This window comes from Toxorhynchites rutilus, chromosome 2 (assembly GCF_029784135.1).
Source record: "Toxorhynchites rutilus septentrionalis strain SRP chromosome 2, ASM2978413v1, whole genome shotgun sequence".
NCBI classification, from domain to species: domain Eukaryota; kingdom Metazoa; phylum Arthropoda; class Insecta; order Diptera; family Culicidae; genus Toxorhynchites; species Toxorhynchites rutilus.
The window spans coordinates 320141363-320164044 of record NC_073745.1 but is presented as its reverse complement, the minus strand read 5'-3'; the positions used below and the strand labels follow the sequence as shown (position 1 = coordinate 320164044).

General features: G+C 39.0%; 2 protein-coding genes across 25 annotated transcripts in view; one reads left to right on the top strand and one right to left on the bottom strand.

Annotated features, from left to right (window-relative positions):
• Positions 1–22682, top strand: part of LOC129771300 (potassium voltage-gated channel subfamily KQT member 1) — a 1095885-nt gene that overhangs the window by 294475 nt on the left and 778728 nt on the right. The window lies entirely within an intron of this gene.
• LOC129771304 (thiamine transporter 1-like) overlaps positions 1–22682 on the bottom strand; it is a 49950-nt gene that overhangs the window by 10182 nt on the left and 17086 nt on the right. Inside the window, exon 2 of the mRNA XM_055774825.1 lies at positions 7586–7673. Coding sequence (XP_055630800.1) covers positions 7586–7673 — 88 coding nt within the window. The remainder of the gene's footprint in view (positions 1–7585; positions 7674–22682) is intronic.

Here is a 22682-nt window from a genome sequence, read left to right as displayed (position 1 = left end):
ATTGAAAAATAAAAAAAAGCACACCACTATTGAATGTTCAATTTTCATAAAAAACAGACAACTTCTCGTCGATTGCGATTATGAACAATTGCTGGAATTCAACAAGACGAACTTCAATACAATCAAAGGTGGCTTACAAGCATTGTAATGTGAACTAAACAATGTTTCGAAGGAAATAACAACCAATCTATTCAAACCTCACAAGATTCTGAATGACATAACATCACAGTTCAACCAATTCAACCAGAAAGAGATAAGGAAATCTTTAAAGAATACCAAAATTTCAAATTCGATTAACCCTAAAGTAACATTACTAGAGTAACATTTAAATTTCAACATCTCAGCATCAGTTTTCATTCGAAGGAATATTTATCATCCTGTTTGGGTGAACATGAATATAACTGAAATGTTCCTTGAACACCCCGATAACGCAATGAAACTATACAATGTTGCGATAATTTTTTCAACGAGTGTTCTCGTTCCCGTTATCACGCAATTTTATTTAACCCAAAGATCACTTCACAGCTGACGCCTGACGCTGTAGCCGACTGATAATCCCCAAGTGTTGCTGATGCATCAATCAATCAATGATTCTGATCATCAATTCAAATTTATTCGAAATTTATTCGAACACTAAATTTAACCAAAAAAGGTTTGTAATGTACCGAGGAAGAACAACTTGAATGCCCGAACATCATGAAAAACCGTTTTTCTGCAATGAAAGACGGGTGGGTAATGTCGGGGACATAACCGGAGTGACGTAGGACTATACAAAGGGGACAGCTTTTGTTAAATATATATTTTAAATATATTGTTTTATTTTCTTCTCCTACGTGAATACCTACCTATCTACCTGAAAAATGGATTAGTTTACTGTTTACTCTTTATGAATATGTTGATGGTTCTGAAAAGAACCTTTGGTGTTGTGTTTTTGTTATCACTCGATATTCCCATCTTGTTCGGTTAAACCTTCCTGTGTAGCTATTGCGTTTGCCACTCGCCACAGCTTTCACAGTTGGAAAATTTCTTCCCATCCAGCTTGTGACATGTTGTTCAGTGAATTACATTGAATGCGACGTGCCGGAGAAACACTTTGCCACTCACTGAAACTAAGCTGCTCTGTTCTTGATGCGGGTTTTCTGATTGTCGTGAGCAGCTTTGCAAGCCAACTCGAGCACTCCGACGGCCGAAACTCTATAATCGCTGTTAGGTATACTGGTGCTCCGGCACCAATCCGTTCGGCCTAGTTACCCTTACGGAGCAATCAGTGAATGCGACCAACAGGGAACTGGAGACCTGCACGGTTCGAGTGAGACTTTGCCTTTCCCTTAACTTGTTCTCCTTTGTTACGTCCACGATGCCGATGCCGTACAACCACACGGGTTTACGGTTTGAAAGAAAATAAGATATTTTTTTGGGGCCCGCGTGTTTTATACTCTAGCGGTACACACTCACAGGATAGAGACAAATTGGCAGATTCAGCCAGAGGGGCGAGTCCAACGAGACGAACGAATGAGCGTTAAAAGGGAGCGATGGCAAAAAAATACCTTCATTACGATTTGTTCGCTCGTTGGATTCACATGCAGGCTAAAAAAGGTCCTTTTCAGGATCACAAAATTATCTTCAATCTAAAGAGTTTATTGTTTTGTTATCACTCGATATCCCCATCTTGTTCGGTTAAACCTTTTTGTTTAGCGATTGCATTTGCCACTCGCCACAGCTTTCACAGTTGGAAAATTTCTTCCCATCCAGCTTGTGACATATTGTAAAGTAAATTACATTCAATGACACGTCGCATTACCACCACTCAGTATCGGATTGGAGGTAATTTTAACCTGTAATTGAACATTTGCGATGACAGTGGTACAGTGTCGACTTTCAATGTGGGGTCATAATTTGGATCTCTATGTTTACAAAAATGTCCAACTAAATAAGTCGCATTACAGGTCCGTCCAATTAGCTAAATGTCGAGATAAATGTAAATTACTGTACTTTCAATCTGGAAACAATTTAAGAATTGGTGAAAATTGTATAATGAGGATAGTCCCCAACTATCAATAAGCTCAGAACAACTGCCAAATTCACATACTCATCAGATCCTGGCAAACAAATTATGAAAAAATCAATTTGTGTTTTATTATTATTTTGGATAATGTTTTAGAAAGCATTGAACTGTATTTCCTAAACTCTTTTTTGGAAGGTTTAATGGCCCTGAAAAGCGCCTTGTTTTATGGAATGGTTCCAATTTAGAAAACTTTGTACTCGTGGTTTTGAAAAAAACCATTTCGAACGCCCTCGATGCCGCCTTGTTCTGGATTTGCCACCAAAGCAGTTTGTATAAAGAACAAACTTTGTTCTTCTGCTACCTGCTGCCGTTTTGCGATTGCGTTTGCCACTCGCCACTCGCTGCAACTGCCTGTTGTCTTGATGTCCACCGAACCGAATGTGTTCTGTTCCGAATGCGGGTTTTCTTATCGTCGCGAGCAGCTTTGCCAGCTAACTCGATCACTTCGGCGGCCGAAACTATATAACGCCGGCTAGGTGGACTGGTGCACTGGTACTAACGCGCTCGGCCTAGCTACCCTTGCGGGAAACTCCAGATCAACACGGTTCGAGCGGAATTTTGCCTTTCCCTCCACTTTTCCTCCTTTACCATGTCCAGACATGGCTGCTTGGGTTGGTTTGTTGATGTGTTGTGATGCGAACCGATGTGGTGTACGGTTTGAATGAGAATGATCGTTACGGCAGCGGAGCGGGGATTTTTAAGCTGACTGGCTGGCTCGAGAATTACGCATGTGTGAGACTGCGACCAATGTTTCCTTAATTTTTTTCTTTTTCTTTTCCAATCTATTTCGCTGCTGCTCTGGTTGCCCGTTTTGGTCGGTACGATTTGAGGAACACAAAATGGACCAATCAAAAATGGGCACATGATGCATTTTGACAATGCTTGATATTTCACAATTATTCAATTATTTATCTCAAGAAAAATGAAATGTTATTCGTTATGATAGATGCGTAGATATATTTCCTATCAATTGATGCAAAAACCTTTGCGATCTATTGAGAAATGCTCGAGTTATAAGCGTTCCAAATCTTGCATTTTTTCCTACTTGTTCAGTGCCTGGATTTCCATTTCACCCCCTATATCTTCCGGTTAGACGTAGTTCTACGTCAAAAATAAAATTAGTAACTCCAATAACATCTACAGCTTGAAAACACATCAACGTCTTACTGAGAACATGTTATTTTCGTAGACAAGTCGAATTTTAACATCTTTTGTGCCTATGGTCGTTGTTACGTAATGGGAGAACCAAACGATGAACAAAGCGTAAAAAATCTGAAAGCAACATTTACACATGTTGGTGGTGGAGTTATGTTATGGAGGTGCATGTTTGCTGAAAGTATTGGCAATTTAGTTTTCACCTATAGTGTAATAGATCAAATGTACAATTGAACATCCTGAAGGAAGATATGAAGTAAAGTGTCAACAAAGTTCAATCCACTTTAGAGAAATAATGAATGTTTCACCAATTGCTGGTAAATCTGATTTAGAAAAAAATATTCTCAATGCAGCACTAACTGTAATAACAACAAATCGATGTGAGATGTCGAAACAAACAGGGCACCAGTTCAACTGCTCGATTCGCGACGATGAAGATACCGTATACAGGATTGTATCAATTAACCCATTACTACCCAGGTGTAGGCTATGTTTACTTAGCGACTTTTGTGGGAAACTCGAACTTTGTAAGCTTCAATACACAACAAAACAACAAAAATGACAGATAAAATGAAACTGACACAAAAAACACTTTTAAATTGTCATGTGGTATCATTTAAAATGCGCTTAACACTTTAGTTTCATCAAAAACAGTTCTTCAAAAACGGGCATTTTTGCGTATTAAATTTCATACGCTGGGTACTAATGGGTTAATTCACGATCAGATCCGCATACATAAAGGCAGGATAAAAATGTTGAAATTTTAAAGAAAATTATTATTTTATTTTAATTGAAAACTTAATAACCTAGGCCTGACTTACTCATGTTTCTATAAATTATTTAATATTCCCACCACAACTTATCATTATAATACAAAATTATTTTCGTTCTGATTTGCACCAACGAAATAAACGAATTTAAATCTGTTCTCCTGCGATGATGAGTTACACGTAGGCACGGAGCCTTTGTTTTATACACTCAACAAAAAAATCTATATCTATACAAATGGATTTCTGTATGTCTGTCTGTTTGTCTGATTCTTATGGACTCGACATGAAAATTGGTACAGTGAGGGGCAAAATAAAGTGTCCAAATTATTTTTTTTTCCATTTGCTTAATTTTTCTGGTTAAAATTCAACGAAAACAAATCGTAATCATTGTTTAAAATATTATTATTTATGTTGTTCTTTTCATGTTTTGTTAATGTTACGCTGGTAAAAAAGAAAGTTTTTCTGATAGAAAAAAAAAAGTTAATATTCCAAAAAAACAGGGGCAAAATAAAGTGTCCAACTCGAAAATCGATATAATTTCGATAAGTTCCCATCGTGAGGCCCCTCGAATTTGTTTGTTTTGTGTATTTTGACGTTTCATAAACAACTGGCTTGGCTCTGGAGCATTCAAACAGGTGTCTGCATTCGAATAAGTCGTAAAATATGGAGAACGCAAAAATTTCCGGTTCCATTCCGTTGGCCATCCGAAAACTGGTTGTTCGTGATGTCAATAACGGCCAAACGCACTAAACGAAGTGGCCAAGCACTACGAAATCAGCAAGACAGTGGTATCAAAAATCATGAAGAAGATGAAAACGTTTGGATCGGTGGTGGATCGCCCGGGAAGAGGACGGAAGCCCAAGACAGATGCCAGAACGAACAAGAAAATCATTCGTGAGGTGAAGAAAAACCCAAATCCGGCAGATACAGGAAGAGCTCCAACTTTCGGTATCGCGTCGTACTGTCCGTCGGCGCATCCAAGCGAAGGAGTACCGTAGCAAGATCGCAGTGAGAAGGCCTTCCAGCAGCCAGGTGAATAAGGCTAAGCGGCTCAAGTTCGCCAAGGAACACGCCGATAAACCGCTCGAATACTGGAAAATGTTGTGGACCGACGAATCCAAATTCGAGCTGTTCAACCGGAAGAAGCGGGATCGTGTGTGGGGCAAGTCGGGTGAGGAACTCCAAGACCGCCATATCCAAGGAACAGTCAAGCACGGAGGAGGTAACGAGATGGTGTGGGAGTGATTTTCTTGGGGTGAGGTGGGCAGTTTGGTAAAAAATGACGGAATCATGACAGCTAAGTCATATTGCAATATCCTGCGGGAAAGCCTCGAGGTATCCCTAATCAAGACGGGTCTCGAAGAGCGCTTCGTTTTCCAGCAGGATAAAACATACGGCCAAGCAGACGAAGTCATTTTTCCGTTCCTGCCGCATCAAACCCCTTGAATGGCTCCCACAAAGTCCTGATCTGAACCCCATCCAAAATCTGTGGGCCATCCTCGATGCTCGGATTTATAAGACTGGTGTGACAAATAAAAATACTTATTTTGATGCCCTGGAGCGCGCGTGGGATGAACTCGACCCACAACACTTGCACAACCTTGTTGAAAGTATGCCGAAGCGCTTGCAGGAGGTGTTGAAGGCTAAAGGAGGTCATATCCATTATTAAATCGTTCTTGTTTGCCTTCAGTTTGATTTATTTGCAGCTGTACTTATCTGGACACTTTATTTTGCCCCTGTTTTTTTTAGAATATTACCTTTTTTTTACTATCAGAAAAACTTTCTTTTTTACCAGCGCAACATTAACAAAACTTGAAAAGAATATAATAAATAATATTTTGAAAATGATTACGATGTGTTTTCGTTGAATTTTAACCAGAAAAATGAAAGAAATGGAAAAAAAATAATTTGGACACTTTATTTTGCCCCTCACTGTATGTAGGGGCAGGGGTTTGGCGCTGAATAACTCGAGAATTAATCAAGCAACGGAAACCAAATTTGGCATATGGAGGTTTTAGGGTGCAAAAATATTTCGATGGTGGAAAGACACTCCACGCCTTTCTCTAAGGAGGGGTTGCCATACAAGTGAAACACAAATTTCTGCATAACTCGAGAACTAATAAAGCAAATGGAGCCAAATTTGGGATGTGAGGGTTTTTGGGTACGAGAAATGTTTCTATGATGGTATGACACCCCTCCCTTCTCTGGAACGGAGAGGAGGTTCCATAAAAATAATACACATATTCCAACCAAACATGACAATTGAAAATTTTCGGAAACCCTGAAGAAAATGGGAAAATTTGCGAAAATTCAATTCCCATATGTTCTACAATTTCATAGTGACAAGCGTTGTTAGTCCATTTGATCTTTGCGCTAACGAAATTCATCTTTGTTCGAAAGTGGAAATGGATTTTAACGTGATAAACTCACACACTCCATAGCTTCTTCTATCTATATAAATAAAAATGGATCACCGAATGTGTTGATAAGAGCAAAACTCGAGAAAGGAATTGTATGACTAAGGGTTGTCTTTATTCTATCATAATTTCTGTATCAAACATTTATTCCATGTAACGGGGAAACATTTTAGGATTTTTCATCCACTTGCACGAGAATTGTGTCTGAAAATAATCTGATATTATAATGTCGAGTTTTGGTAGAAATACTGAAATTTTATAGTAAAAAATAAATAGTAAAATAAAATAAACAAAGGGTAGATTAGAAGATCAATCAAGGAACAGTTCTGCGATTGGACCCATGAACGTGCGCTTAGTAAAAAAACGGGAAAGTGATTACGAAAAATAAATTGTGGGCGGGACAAAGTTTGCCGGGTCAGCTAGTGTTAAATATATCCTCCGTGGATGCAAATCACAAAAATCACACCAATTCTCACCACCAATATCAAACCCTAAGAATGGATTTTGTCAGTAAACATTTACCAATGAACACTCTTTCCGGGAAGGCTGAATAAACCCTACCATTTACCCACGTAAAAACGATGGGTGTCCAAAAGTTCGCAGACGGAGCACTGGGGGTGCCCTCAAATGAAGGCGAAAAGTGGCTTTCCTTCCGGCAAGGTTGGCTTTATGCCTGTTCTCGAAAATGCACACACACACACAAACGCTGGAGAGTGCTGCTGCAATGGATGGAAACCGGTGCCGGATGCGGTGACTATTTGCCAAGAGATGTTTACCGATGTGTTTGCCAGGGTGTCTACCACTTGGTTGGGGGCACTCGATGAGGCCATAAAAGGACATGTTGAATGTGCCATTACTAATATGGGGAATGTGTTATGTAAAGATCGTGACGCATTTGCATTCGGTTCTCCATTGGGGTAATCAAACTGATATATCTAACTTTTTTTACAATTTATTATTATAAGTAGACATATACTAATTAAAATGCGTATACCACATTTCACTAAATGATTCTAATCAACGTTTCCAATGAGCTCGGACAAAACTGTAGTCTAATCAAAGTTGTTCGAGTGGATAATTGTAGCATAGATAAGAATAGCGAAAGCTGATGGAATTCGTTCTCGCTTTTGGTTTTGGGATGAGGATACATAGAAGAGAAGTATGTCAGCATTACTAACCTGCAGGGCGGCAAGTGACGTAGTCCATAGCAGGAGAGACCAAATGACGACGCCAACGCAGGCAGAAAAGATAATTATCGATTTGTATCTGTTGATGAGAAAAGAATTGATACTTATAGAATGTATAGAATACTCGTATATGTACAAGAAATAACTTCTCTTGAAAGTGAACGGATTTGATTGACTTCATATCATCTCCTTATGGCAAACAACTGTCCAAGACGAACTGTTCCTAAATTGCCTGTGGCTTTCAGCTGTGGTAAAACTTCAAGTCACAGCTTTCATCACCATGCAGTATTAACGAAATTAGCTTTTGATGACTCTACTCATCCCCAGGGGAAACTAATCCGGATGTGCGCCCACATCCACACGACCACGTTAGGCCCCTAATTCGAATGCTAGACGGCAACAGTTCTAACGTGTCGTCTGATGTATTCTGCGGCATGAAGGCTAAACAGCCCAACAGCCCTGCACTCTTCTCCTCGTAGCATAGTTGTTTCATATGTATGATTAATGATGTTCCACCAGAAGACAGCATATGAAGCGTGTGCCCACATCGTGGTGGTGTTGAGCACGAAACTCAACAACCCGTGTATCGTCCTTTCAAAGGATCCCACTGAATATCTGCTGAATGCTGAATGCCGGCTTTCGCTTGAATATGCATTCAATCTATGCGTTTATCGGGTTCTCCTCCCACCGACTCCACCAGCCAGCCATCGTATATCGGTGGCTTTATTGATTATATGCAAAACAAAAAATCGTTCGTACCCATCGTATCTGCATTTTTCACTCTGGTAAACACATTTCGGCACGAACGGCGGAACGCTAAATTGCTCCCCTAATGCTCGCTATACCCAAATCGGTGAGAGTGAAGTAACGAAAATTAAAATTGACAGCCGATCGAAGGTGTTGGAAAAAGTGAAATACCTGCTCTCTCTCTCTCTCTCTCGTTCGTTGTTAGCTATCCAATTAAAAATTTGCTGGAACGTTATTGGATGAACGGAGCCTTTGGGAGTGTCTGCTACACGTTTGCACATTGATGTTGGGACAGGAAATTGCATTCAAGGGATTGGATCGAATCGGACGACACATTAATCTATGAATTGAGTAACAGAGGCTGACGACTTCTAACTTCGCTCCACAGCTTGGTTGTAGCGTTTCAAGCTACTTCCTATATTTAGCTGTTTCGATTTCTCTTCAGCTTCTGACCGATGTTTGTTACTGCATTTCTAGAATATTTTTTTGAAAAAAAATATATTTCAAAAAGAATTGGTAATATTTCGATTGTGAGGTAAAGAAATCTGTGACCATCATATAAATTGGAAGAATAAGCCAACGACTTTTGTTTGTCGATTTCAAGAACTCAACAAAGGCGGCTTTAAAAGAAAAAACTTTTTGTCTGATTATATCCAATAAACTGAACTCTCCCCAATTTTTTTATAGCTACACAAAACATTTTCAGCTATACAAAATTACACAATATATTTAATTGCGTTGGATTTATTCATAAGGATGCACAATTTTTTTGTTTCAAAATATATATTTTATTAAGGCACATGTAGCGTTCGCCTGACGGGGCCGGGAGTCCAATATTTTGACAATTTTTGTCTTACAACTATGTTAGTAATATGTAACCGATTACTCGCGGTTGGCTCGAGGTTAGTATTACAAAGATTCTCATAATTGGGACGGTGCAGTCTCCAGTACTATGTATGTGTGGCCGACACGGGATACTTCCTATTGGAGTGTAACTGACCATTGATCAGCGACGCCCCCTAGTCTGTACCTCATATCAATCGTGGTGCATCTCTCTTGACTCGAGGAATCCAGGGTAGAATGGTCACTGGGCGGTACAATCTTCAGCTCGTGTAGAGTCGTCATGAGCGGTACAACCTTTGGCTCTTGTTGAATGAGCAGTGGCCTGCACAACCTTCGACCTGTGTATCTGTAGAGAGTATGTGTATGTATTGCCGCGACTAAGTAAAAGTTTATCGATCGGATAGGAGGAACATCATTAAACGTTGACATCGGCATTTCTGAGGAACAGGTATAGATGAAGCAGAAGATCAGGATCACGACTACCTAAGATATCCCGGACGGGGATATCCGATTGTCTGCCTAGTGCCCTCAATGCTCTGGAAAGCTGAGAGCGGGCAGCATGGAACCGGATACACGACCAGACAACATGCTCGATGTCGTGGTAGCCATCGCCACAATCGCAAAGATTGTTTGCTGCGAGCCCAATGCGATAGAGATGCGCGTTTAGGTTGTAGTGATTGGACATAAGCCGAGATATCACGCGAAGGACGCACAATGAATGGCTTTAAAAAAAACGGAACTTCATGCTAGTGTGTCCACTTTCACAATTGAAGACCAAAAATAACGAGTGTGAGATGAAATTTCAGCGAAAATAAAAAAAAAAAGATTTTAGTTAAGTAGAAAATTATGATTTTTTGACAATGAAAATTGAAAATTGACAAAGAACTCCATAATTATCCTTGAGCGATGCTCGTTATTACATCACACGGAGCAGATGAGAAATATGAAATATTTTGAAAAACTTCATATGAAAATGAAATATGGAGTTTGTAAAAAAACTTTTGTTTTTGTTAGTAATATTTAAATAATAAAAAAACTTTTTCATGCTAAATAACACCCTCTACAGATTAAAATTTAAGAACCAGTAAATACTGACCAAATTAGCGGTACTACACTGGTTTCATAATGCTGTAATTTAAAAATTATGAAATTTAAGTAAGTTTTTGAATTTTTTCTAGATTTTTAATAAAATAAATATGAAAACGCCTTAAGAAATATGATCATTTATTGCACCCACATAGGGCTATGATCCCCATTCTACGAAGACTATAGTACAGTTGATGGGGATGAGATTGGGTGAGAAAAGTTACATTGCAAAAAAGAGAAACAGAGACAGTTACATTGCAAATATTTTTGAAAGCTGTGAACCGTTTAGTAGGAGACATATTTTCACTACTTCTTACGCATAATGCTTAACTATAGTACAAATAGTTATTGTAAATACATAAAACTTTGATAAATTATTGTCGAACCAAACATTTCTTGTCCTCTGAAATCTCCAAATGCCAAATTTGGTTCCATTTGCACCCCTTTGAGAGAAGTGAGAGGTCTCGAACCGACCATGTACATGCTGTTTATTGGCCCAAAAAACTTACCTGTGCAAAATTTCAGCTCAATCGGATGTGATTTATGGGTGCCTCGAAACGCTCAAAGTATGATTTATGTGTTATGTGTATGTATGTGTGTTCTTTGTGCAATTCGGTTGGTTCAAGTCAATCACGGAGAGCAACTACGAATTGTACAGTCTACCCAAGCTCAAGCTCGAGCTGTATGTTGCCTAACCAATTCGTGCTCAATTCACGTCTTTATTGTGTAGGTCTTGCTACCAACAATTTATGTAACTGTGGTCCAGGATGTCATAATATCGAGCATGTTGTTTGATTATGTGAAAAATGCAATTAATAAATTTAACTGGCTGCTGATTTCGAAGATCGAAAAAGTATACTCACGCATATCAGATTATGATAGGTCGAGCAGTCGCGATCTTAATATTATGCTCCCCGTATATGTCTTCCTAAGAAACCCGCTTCACTTCATCAAATGCCTATGCCCATTTTCCTTTCCCTTTCTTATGCATAAGCAGAACTTAGCACCGAATGAGATCACTTCTCTACAGCAGCTAGTTAATTTAGACTTGTGTTTAAAAATGATACATGGTGACTCTTTGTCTTCTTCTGTATAATTGAATAAACAGAAGAAAAGGGTAGTAATGGCTTGAATGGTACATTTGGCTTCAATCTGCTGTATCAAAAGAGAAAAAATTACACATTTTGAACAATGAATAAACTCAATTCAAATACAATTTAGGGACTCAAAATGAAAGAGGTGTAAGTGACATCATCGACTCTCTCTCTCTTTTGGTCTTAACATCGCTTCAAACACACTCCGAGCTGTATTTGACAATGTGTGAGATAGGTCTGAACCTCATCTATCGGATTCTATAGCAAACACAAATTAGAACCTTTTTGCAGTTGAGTTATTAACCAAATAAAAAATTGATGAAGAGAAAACGATCGAGTCATTTTCATTCCTTTTCTTCTAAGCCCCTCAATTACTACACATAATCACAGTCCTATGTCAAGATCCCGTCCGTGCCCCTAGGCCCAGACCCATCAACTTTTTTATAATATCATCATACAACCTTGCTAAAGAGTAACTAAGAGCTGTAGAAAACAATTGGTGAGAATAATTGGAAGCTACTAAAACTACTCAGCTTTATACATTGAGTTCGATTTACTCGAAATCATGATTGAGGGGCTCAGAAGGAATGGGATATAAGTGATTTGATAGATTTCTCTTCATCAACATTCTCTTTAGTTAATAACTAAACTGCAGAGGCGTTCCAATTTGAGTTTGCTATATAATCTGACAGATGAGGCCCTGACCTATCCTTCACATTGTGAAATACAGCTGGGAATTTGTTTTCAGCTAAGTTATGACCAAAAGAGAGAGTCAATGTAGAGAAATCGATGATGTCACTTACACCCCTTTAATTTTGAGCCCCTCAATTATATTACTCTGTCTAGTCTGACTGAACACCGACCAATGAGGCGTCAATTTATGTAACCCAATACTTAATACTACCTACTTAAAACTAAAGAAACTGCTGGATAAATAATTCATTTAATTTGAGGGGGGACCCCTGTCTGGAAGGTCAAAAAATAAATAATTTTCGTGATTTTTTTTAAGATGTAAGGAATATAGTGGAGTGCGCGGGTATTTTGGTAATTATTTAAGGTATATTCGAAGATGTATTTTCCATTCGTACAGCAATAGCATTACCTTGAGGTAATTTCATACTTTTGGCTGTAACTTTCCAACCAACTCAATTATGAAATATACTTTTAGGGAAACATTTCTGAGGCCATAAGCTTCCCAAAAATGCAAAATACAAAAATTCGTTTTTTTTTCTGGGGTCCCTGCTTAAGAAACGTATTTAACAAGCTTCAGCTATATATGATTGATAACGAGCCAACATGAAGGTTTTCGCGATTTCAAAAAATCAATAGAATGTCCATGTGTACCTCCAAGACTAGCCACCGAACGAGATATCACTGAATGTACTCGCAGATGAGAAATCTTGTAGACGATTTCAACGGCAAAGCTCAAGGTCATCGTTGTAGGACTCTTTTCCGCCATCAATGTGACCACCTTAGGATGGGGCGATCAAGGGTCGATTTTTAGAAGATCGATCTTTACCATTTGGACCTTCGATATTTTGGATTGATCTTTTGTACTCGACAATTAAAAAAAAAATCGAATTTTTGGTTTCGATTTTTCGATCTCAGAAAATATTTATGGATATTTGTTCTTCAGTATACATTGATTTCGATCTCACCAAAGAGCACCTAAATTTTTTTCAATGATAATGTCAATATTTGAATAGCTTCTTCTACGATTTACTTCCGTACAAATGCTGACAGAGACAGAACAAGGTAGGTACTGAGGGGCATACTGTAACCAGTGGCTCATAGGATTGCTGAACTACATGTTCAGATGTTCAATAATTATTAAAAAAAAAAAGGAATACCGAAGATTTTTTTTCTTACTTTTAAATGTTTCCATACAAGGAACCTAACAAAATACTTTTGATGTTTGAATAGAGAAAATGAAATTTGTATTCGTTGTTTAAAGAAAAGACAACACTTCTTGAGCTTGGGTAGACTGTACAATTCGTAATTGCTCTCCGTGATTGACTTGAACCAACCAAATTGCACAAAGAACACGCAGAATGACGCTTGGGACTAGCAAATCATTCCTGTTGTGCAATTTTCGGTGATTCGAGCTTTACATGGTCAATAACGACGCCGGCCACGTCCTTACAGTCACCAGGGGAAGGGAAGGAATGTTAGTATGATATTCGCCGCCCGAAGGCCAGAAGGGTCGCCTCTATAGCGTGGTTCCCTAGCGTTTATCATGGAAGGGATAGTTGTTAGTGGGAATGGTTAAGAAAAATCAGGATTCACTGCGGTAAGTGATGTGATTATGTAAACACGAGCTATTGACTACTCGACAAAAAAAAAACTTCATGTGTTACAACGCGCAGCAGATATTATCTTTATGTTAAAGAAAATACAACACTTCTATAGAATAAGTAGATAAATTGGAAAAATAGTTTTTGGTTTTACAAAGATCGATTCCTTGGTACCGATTGTATCAGTGGATCGATCCCTTCGTCGTTTGGAAAATCGATTCGTCAAGATTGATCTTTTTATGAAATAAATGAAGTAATTATTTAACAATTAAAAAATGTCAAGCACTATCTAAACGAAAATATCGCGTTCTGATTGGTCGATTGGAACAAGTAATCAATGACCTACCCTCAAGAATATTTGCATTCGAAGACAATACGGGACTGTGAAATGAAATACGAGTTTCATGTTTGATTTTCGACTGATGTTCGTCACAAATGTCACACTTTTCTGGAGGCCGAGAGTTTAGTTTAGTTTGTTGTGTTGAGTCATTGATGTTTCAAACAACATTTTGAATATCCAAATAGTTTTTCGGTGTTTCTTAGCGTAATAACATTTCAAAAAATCATTACCAAAGAAATTTTACCATCCATCAGCTTTCGTAAAACGACAACAGAAAATTTGGTCCGTATCGACTTCTTCATACTCGACTTTGAATTTACTTCACTTTGATACATTTTTTAACATGAGAAAAATGCACGAATCCGCGGAAATTGAATGATTGATCGGACAAAATTATGAATAATAAAACCATATAAAAACTCCCGACACTCCCGACAAAAAACCATATAAAAACCAGTTAACTTTTTATTATTTTGGATATTACTTTGGAATGTATTACGTTTATTGAAATTACATTTTAATGAACATTTTGGAGGCCCGGACGAAGACGGTTGTTTTGTAGAAGCAGCAGAGGATGATTGATTTATGATTCATTTTTGTTTTTTGTTCATTTTTGTATGTCAGAATTGCCAACGCACGTAATGCATATCTTCTTCTTAGAACACACACTGCAACCACAGACGATTCTATACTCGAATCATCAACGCATAAAATCAGAAATGATTGCGTGTGATACCATCATAAACAAACACTTTCCACCAAACGATATGATTGCCGACGCGGAACGTCCTATATTTTTATCAAGCCGCTAGTCCGATCGCTAGCTGGATGAGTAATGAATCGTGAATTATATTAGGCTGTCAAAAAAGTCCTGCGGTATTTTTTTTGAATTTTCATTTGTTCATAAAATTAGTTACAATCATCTGTTTTAAGTCAAATATGCGCCGTTTTGTTCGATGACTTGTTCCCAACGAGATGCCAACTTCATAATACCCCTGTTTTAGAAGCTCGCTTCCTTATTGGCAAAAAAACTCGGATAGCCAATTTTCACAGGCCTCTTTTGTGGCTAACTTCTGACTACCTAGCTCGTTCGGCATGGACAAAAACAGGTGGTAGTCACTTGGTGCAAGGTCCGGACTATACGGCGGATGCAAAAGAACCTCCCATCCGAGCTCCCGGAGCTTCTGGCGCGTCACCAAAGTAGTGTGTGGCCTGGCGTTGTCCTGATGGAAGACAATGCGGCCTCTGTTTATCAAAGATGGCCTCTTCTTCATGAGTGCTACCTTCAAGCGGTCCAGTTGTTGGCAGTACAGGTCCGAATTGGGCGTTTGGCCATAGGGAAGCAGCTCATAATAGATTATTCCTTGACAATCCCACCAAACACACAGCAGAACCTTCCTGGCCGGTAATGAGGGCTTGGCACAGTCTGAGCCGCTTGATGTTTTTTTGCGTCAACATGTGTGGCACCCATACATCGAGCTTCTTTGTGAATCCAAGCTTCTTCAAATGGTTAATAACGGTTTGATGACTTATCCCCAGCTCTTGGCCGATGCTACGGCTGCTACTATGCCGGTCTTTCTCGGCTAATTCAGCGATTTTGTCGCAATTTTCGACGACAGGCCTTCCGGAGCGTGGCGCATCTTCGACGACCTCTACACCAGAACGAAAACGTTGAAACCATCGTCCATCGGTCCATAAACTGCACAAATTTTATTGGCAGCTTGAGATGCATTTTTGCCTTTGTCATAGTAGTACCGTAAAATATGTCGGATTTTCTCTTTATTTTGCTCCATATTTGGGACATTATAACTCACGAACGACTTAACCAAACAAAACACTGTCAAGGACTATATTATAGCGCGCAAAAATACCTTTCCAACAAGCTATAGTGACTCGATACAATGAATACAACTAGAACTACGCGCTTACAACGACACCTCGCGGAAATACCGCAGGACTTTTTTGAAAGCCTAATATTTTGTTTCACCAGCACCATAATTTCACATTTCTTAACCATCTCCTTCTATCTTTAGCAACGCATGAAAACAACATCAATGTGTTTGTGTGAGGTGAAGCAAAAATGCAAAAATACTCTTCACCATACGGCATGAAAATCGATGCTATCCTCAATCGAACAAAATTGCACACCTGGGTGGGACTCAACAGTGTGCGATTTATTTCATGGTATGTGATATCAGCATTGCTGGTGCGAGACTGATGTTGTTCGCGTTCGCGACCGACATCGCGAAAGAGCAGCAAGTGTTCAATAAAATAGTTTCCCGTTTCCATCCCAATACTTGTTCCTGTCCAATCCACTCCCTTCCTAACAAAATTGCAACGTCTGATGCATTTCACTAATACAGACAGCAGTATATTTTAGCTTACACATATACAACGTGAAGCAAACGAAGAATACCATCTCCACGCTATTTTCATTCCAAATCCAAACGTTAGAAGTGTAGCATCGCGAATAAATCTGATAGTATTTTAGTTGTATTCCAAAGTGTTTTATTTTTCCCAGTGCAAGTCATATTCCGTATATTCCCGAATCCTGAGCTATCATCCTGGCCTCCTTCAGCCGAAGGAACCGCTATTATCCTCAATAGTGTGATCCACCAGATATTGACTAGAATGAGGCCAATATTTAAATGATGGCTTCCATTTCTTATTTTTTTTATTACTCTTGGATAAAATGATATGCACGGTAGATAGCTAAGTTTGTTTTCGCATTGGTATCGATGTATTCAAATTGTATTTCGCTGTTACTTTAGTCGCCCCTACCCAAATTTGGACAATCAAACCTTGGAATTCGACGCGTTTAGATAATGTTTGACATTTTACTATTGTTCAATTGTTTATTTCAAAAAGTAGGGGGGTGCAGGGTGCAGTTTCGGACAACGCTTGTAAAAATTAAGTGGTACAATTTTCAACCAAATTAAAAATATAAGTAAGTTAACAGCCTGCCACCAACTTTATTACTTACGGAAACAACACAGTGCCCTTTTTCATACACGTTTCGAAACTTTCGAGCTTGAAGTTGTAAGTATTTCCCTAATTCATTCATGAACGATTTAGAAATTTAAGTACACCACCTCAGTTAGTAACTAATATGAAATGAAAAAAACGTGCATACAACGGGGAAATCAAGGTCTATTTATTAGATAAAATTATGATTTGTCTTCGGATGGTGATGGGGCACATTCGGACACTGTTTAATACCTCATAAAGTTTGTGCCTGATTGTTGTTTACTAACAAACATCAATTTAGTCTGATTCTCAGACCTAATGATGGTTCGAAACTACCAAAAGAAAACCGATAGAACCAGGATCAACGAAGATGATATCGATATCGAATATAGATATCGAACTAGTTTCGAATAGAACGTTTTCATGATTATAGCTCACATGTGGTCCAACTGGGTCCATTGTTTTTGCTAATTTCCTAACTAACGGTTGCATAACGAGAAACTATTTCTCAATGTTCTGGAACATTTGGAAAAGGTAGTAAAAAGCAACGCAAACGAATCAATTTTAAAAAATAAAAATCAATCAAATTTGCACTCATTGCCCTTCGGAAACAATTAAATATTTCCGAGAAAATTGCACAGTTCATGTATCTTTTCCACCTTATGTCACAAATCGCTTACAACCGCTGGATGTTTCAGTTATGGGCCCTTTCAAGTAAAAGCTCTCAGTTTCCCAGAACGATTGGCTACTCAACCATCCTGGAAAAACTTTCTATACACGACCTTTCAGGTATAGTTGCATCGGCTTGTAATGCTTCTTTCAATCTGAGTAATATACTAACTGTATTCAAAATGACAGGTTGCTGTCCATTCTCAAGAAAGGTTTTTTCGGACAAGGATTTTGAACGCTCAAATGATTTCACCTACTGGTGCGGAGGTAGCAACTGACTCATCGGGTAAAACAACAATGCTGCAAAATATTGCGTCTACAGCACAGATAGATTTTACGCGGAAAACCACCACTCGAAAACGGAAGAAAAGAAAAACACGATTTTTTACTGACTCTCATAGCAAGCAGTTTCCTGGAGTGCCGATCGGGCAGCCGTCGGGTGCGGACGTATTTTAGCTTCGCTCCGCGTTCGAATCTTTTTTTTCTTACACGTTTAAAGGAGGTGTAATAATTTCATGAGAAATAGTGCTGTTACTGGTTTAGTGGATGCATATGAACAATTTCAATAAGTGAAGTTATTCGGTGAAGCAGTTTTTCTTCGCATGTTTAGTGCGGTTTATTTATTTTTACGGCACAATATACTCGCGATGATCGTTCGCTCGTTTTCGTGTCGCGACATGTTGAAATTATTTCTTCGTTGAGCGTGTGTGGGTCAAAATAAAATGAAAGGCTCTCCGCTTGAGATGCCAAAGTGTTTGATTTAATGAAGAAAATTCAAACAATATGTTTTCGTGAACAGAATTGAAATAGAATTCAGAATGAAACTATTTTGCTCATTATTGGTGTTTTGTCCTGCATGTGTGATTTTCAGGAGCGCAATAGCTCAGCTGTGTGTTTTACGTAGAAGCGTTGCAGACATGGGTTTCGTTTAACCGTTGTTTTTACGTGAAAGTAGTTTTATGAGATATAATTATTTCTGTTGACTTTATGGTGTAATGTGTAGCAGAAACGCATTTCGTAGGAGATATGCAAATGGTAGTTTGTGTGAAACTATCCAACCGATATTTGTACCTCCTCGGCATTTACTTTCGACCAAACTCTGAGACGGCGTTGTATTCCAACCACACTTTCGCTGTTCAGTCCTTGACGAACCGATCTTCGGCTAACGATATCGTTTTATTGCTCGGCGATTATAATCTTCCGCATCTGAAAACGGGTTTTGATGAGGATGTCAACGGATACTTGCCTGTGAATGCTTCTAGCGATCCAGAACTCGTGCTAACTGAATCCATCTCATCCTATGGCCTCGTACAAATCAACTCTATTCCAAACATCAATGGCAGACTACTTGATTTGGTTTTTACAAACGCTCCCGATAATTTTGAAGGCCAGCCGCCGATATCACCACTTCTACCCGTTGATCCGCACCACCCACCATTCGAACTACAAATAGACATGCAGAGCTGTGTGCATATTTCAGCCACAACTGATTCCTTTGACCTGGATTTTAGACGATGTGATTTCAACTCTTTAAATAGCGTATTTTCATTGGTCGAATGGGAGGTACTTCTTCAAGATCGTACAGTTGATTCCGCCACCCATATGTTTTATGATACCCTGTTTGAGATCATACATTCGAAAGTACCCCGACGCCACCGTTCTATTAATAGGAACACCAGGAAGCCTTGGTGGACTGCAGAGTTGCGAAGGCTGCGAAACAAACTGCGTAAAGCACGCAAACGATTCTTCATCGATAAATCAAACGAAAACCGTGAATCTCTTCGCATCGTGGAAACATGCTATAAGGATCTTGTAGAGAACAGCTACAGGGCCTACCAGCAGAGACTTCAATCTGATATGAAACGGAACCCTACGGCGTTCTGGAAATTCGTTAGAGAGCAAAGAGGGAGTAATCGAGTACCACAAGTTGTCGAATACGGTAACACAACAGCAAACCTACCTGATGAAGTTGCTGATCTTTTTCGACGATTCTTCCAAAGCGTGTTCAAGACTGAGCTGCCTCAACCAGGATCTGGATGTTTTCGCAACCTACCGTCGCATCATATCCACCTACCATTCTTCAATTTTACCCACGAGGAAGTTTTAAGATCATTGCAAAAACTAGACGCGACGAAAGGAACTGGAGTGGACGACTTAGCACCTATCCTGTTGAAGAACTGCGCTTCATCATTGGCCTTTCCTCTGACAATACTCTTTAACAAGTCGCTCGAGGAAAGAACATTCCCTAGCCTATGGAAAACTGCGAAGATGATTCCTATCTACAAATCAGGCAGCTTGCGGCGCGTTGAAAATTACCGTGGAATATCCATCCTTTGTTGCCTAGGGAAGCTACTCGAATCACTGATCCACACAGTGCTACTGTCTGCAGCGAAATCGATGATATCTGAGTTCCAGCATGGATTTGTACCCCATCGTTCCACAACGTCCAATTTATTATGCTACACCAACGTGCTCTTTCGTGAAGTTGAACACAGAAATCAAGTGGACTCTGTTTATATTGATTTCTCGAAGGCTTTCGATACTGTTCCGCATATTCTTACAGTGAGAAAAATGAAGCACATGGGTTTTCCTGATTGGATATCCGATTGGTTGATGTCTTACCTGACCGGTAGGAAAGCTTTTGTTGAGGTGAACTCAGCACGATCCACAACATTCGATATAGCGTCCGGAGTCCCCCAAGGAAGTGTACTAGGGCCATTGATATTTGTAATCTTCATTAATGACTTGTGCCTACGAATATCTTCTGGAAAACTATTGTTTGCCGACGACCTTAAAATTTTCCGAGTCATCAAATCAGCTGCGGACTGCTGCAGCTTGCAGGCCGATATCGATTCTCTAGCGCAGTGGTGCAAAGACAACGGCATGCGTGTGAACACAAGTAAGTGCAAGGTGATCACCTTTAGTCGTTGCTACGAGCCGATAGACTACCGATACAAGATCGACACTCTTTTCTTGGATCGTGTACATTCTATCCGTGACTTGGGTGTTATCATGGACTCAAAGCTACGTTTCCACGATCACATCTCAGCTATCACCTCCAAAGCATTCTCTATCCTGGGATTTATACGTCGGAATGCGTCACAGTTCACCGACGTATATGCACTAAAAGCTTTGTACTGTAGTTTAGTGAGGAGCAACTTAGAGTACGCTGCACCGGTCTGGGCCCCATACCACGTTTCCGAGATTGTACGTATCGAGCGTGTACAGAAATGTTTCATTCGATTTGCATTGCGACATCTCCCGTGGAATGATCCCGTCCATCTTCCCCATTATTCGGAACGTTGTCGTCTAATCGACTTGGAATTGCTCACGGCAAGGCGACTGAAGATGCAACGACTGATTGTATTCGACATCCTCAGTGAAAACATCGAGTGTGCCGATCTTCTTCTGCATATTCCAATAAACGTTCCTCAACGTCAGCTGCGTTTCTCCGCATTAATTGCTGTTCCCGGACATAGAACATGCTATGGCTACAATAATCCATTCAGTTCCTGCCTTCGAGCCTTCAACAATGTCTGCCAAATTTTTGATTTCAACATGACCAAAGATTATTTTAAAGCTAGGATTAAGAATATATCATAAGTATAACCAGTCTGTACGATACTCTCGAAGACGATGAATAAATAAAATAAAATATGTGTGTGTGTGTATCGAAAAACAAGAGAGCTCCCTCATCACTGTCATACGCGCATGTGCGAATCACAGAGTTCCCCGGTGCGAATAAAGTAATTACGTACAGCCTCTCGTCACATTTCGAGGAGGGTTGGGATTTGGAAGAATATGTGGAAACAAGAAGCGACAGTTTGTTTCGAAGAATCCGTGTGTACATAGCGACTGTTCGGTGTTGCTGTGTGGGTATGCCAAGCAAACATGATAAAACCCACACAGATAAAAACAATCTACGAGAAACTCTGGACAGAGCGTGAGAGAACCTATAAGTGTTGCCAAGTGGAAAGCGTAAATAATCGTAGCGAATGTATCACAATCAAAGGAATCATCGAATCAGCATAGGATGGGACGAGCGTGCAGTGGCGTCAGATAAGTTTTGTTTTAATTTTTTTTCAGATGTGTATTATAAACATTCTTCAATTGTTCAATTATTCTGTATTCTGTATTCTATAATTATTTAATGACTGATACTCTAAATCTTTTGTCCTTTAATTATTCAATTATTTAATTCTTCAATTCTTCAGTTCTTTAATTCTTTAGTTCTTTTTATTTAATTCTTTAATTGATAAGATGGTTTGTATCTATGGGAGAAGAAATAACTAAAGCACAAGCATTTTCGCTCCCACAGATTTACTCCTTTATCAATAAAAATCATAATAACATTTAACAAATCTCTTCTTTTAACTCAGCTAATAAGGTGACAACAACGGAAGGCTGGAGCAATTTTCATAATAGTAATAGTAATAGTAATAGTAATAGTAATAGTAATAGTAATAGTAATAGTAATAGTAATAGTAATAGTAATAGTAATAGTAATAGTAATAGTAATAGTAATAGTAATAGTAATAGTAATAGTAATAGTAATAGTAATAGTAATAGTAATAGTAATAGTAATAGTAATAGTAATAGTAATAGTAATAGTAATAGTAATAGTAATAGTAATAGTAATAGTAATAGTAATAGTAATCACAAGCTGTGCCACTAACACTGACTGAGTGTATCCTATGGCTAACCTTCCCTACTAACATATTTCCTAAATTCCCGAGATATTTATGAGAGGTCGTAGAGTTCTCTGCATCTCTCTTAAGTAAATATCGAACTAACATTCCTTCCCTTTCCTCAGCAGTTGCAAGGACGTGGCCAGGACAATTCTTAACTGTTGGAGAAAGCAAGCCTTCATCTAAGAGATACTTCCAATCGTCAGTAACGGATGGAGGTGAGCTATTGAAGTAACAGTTCTGAATTCGTACCACCTACGATATTGTGCAACTTGCTCAATGCTAATGCTAACTCTCATAGCAAGCAGTTTCCTTTCAGACAAATACTGATAAACAGAAAAATGCAGAATATGCTGGAAA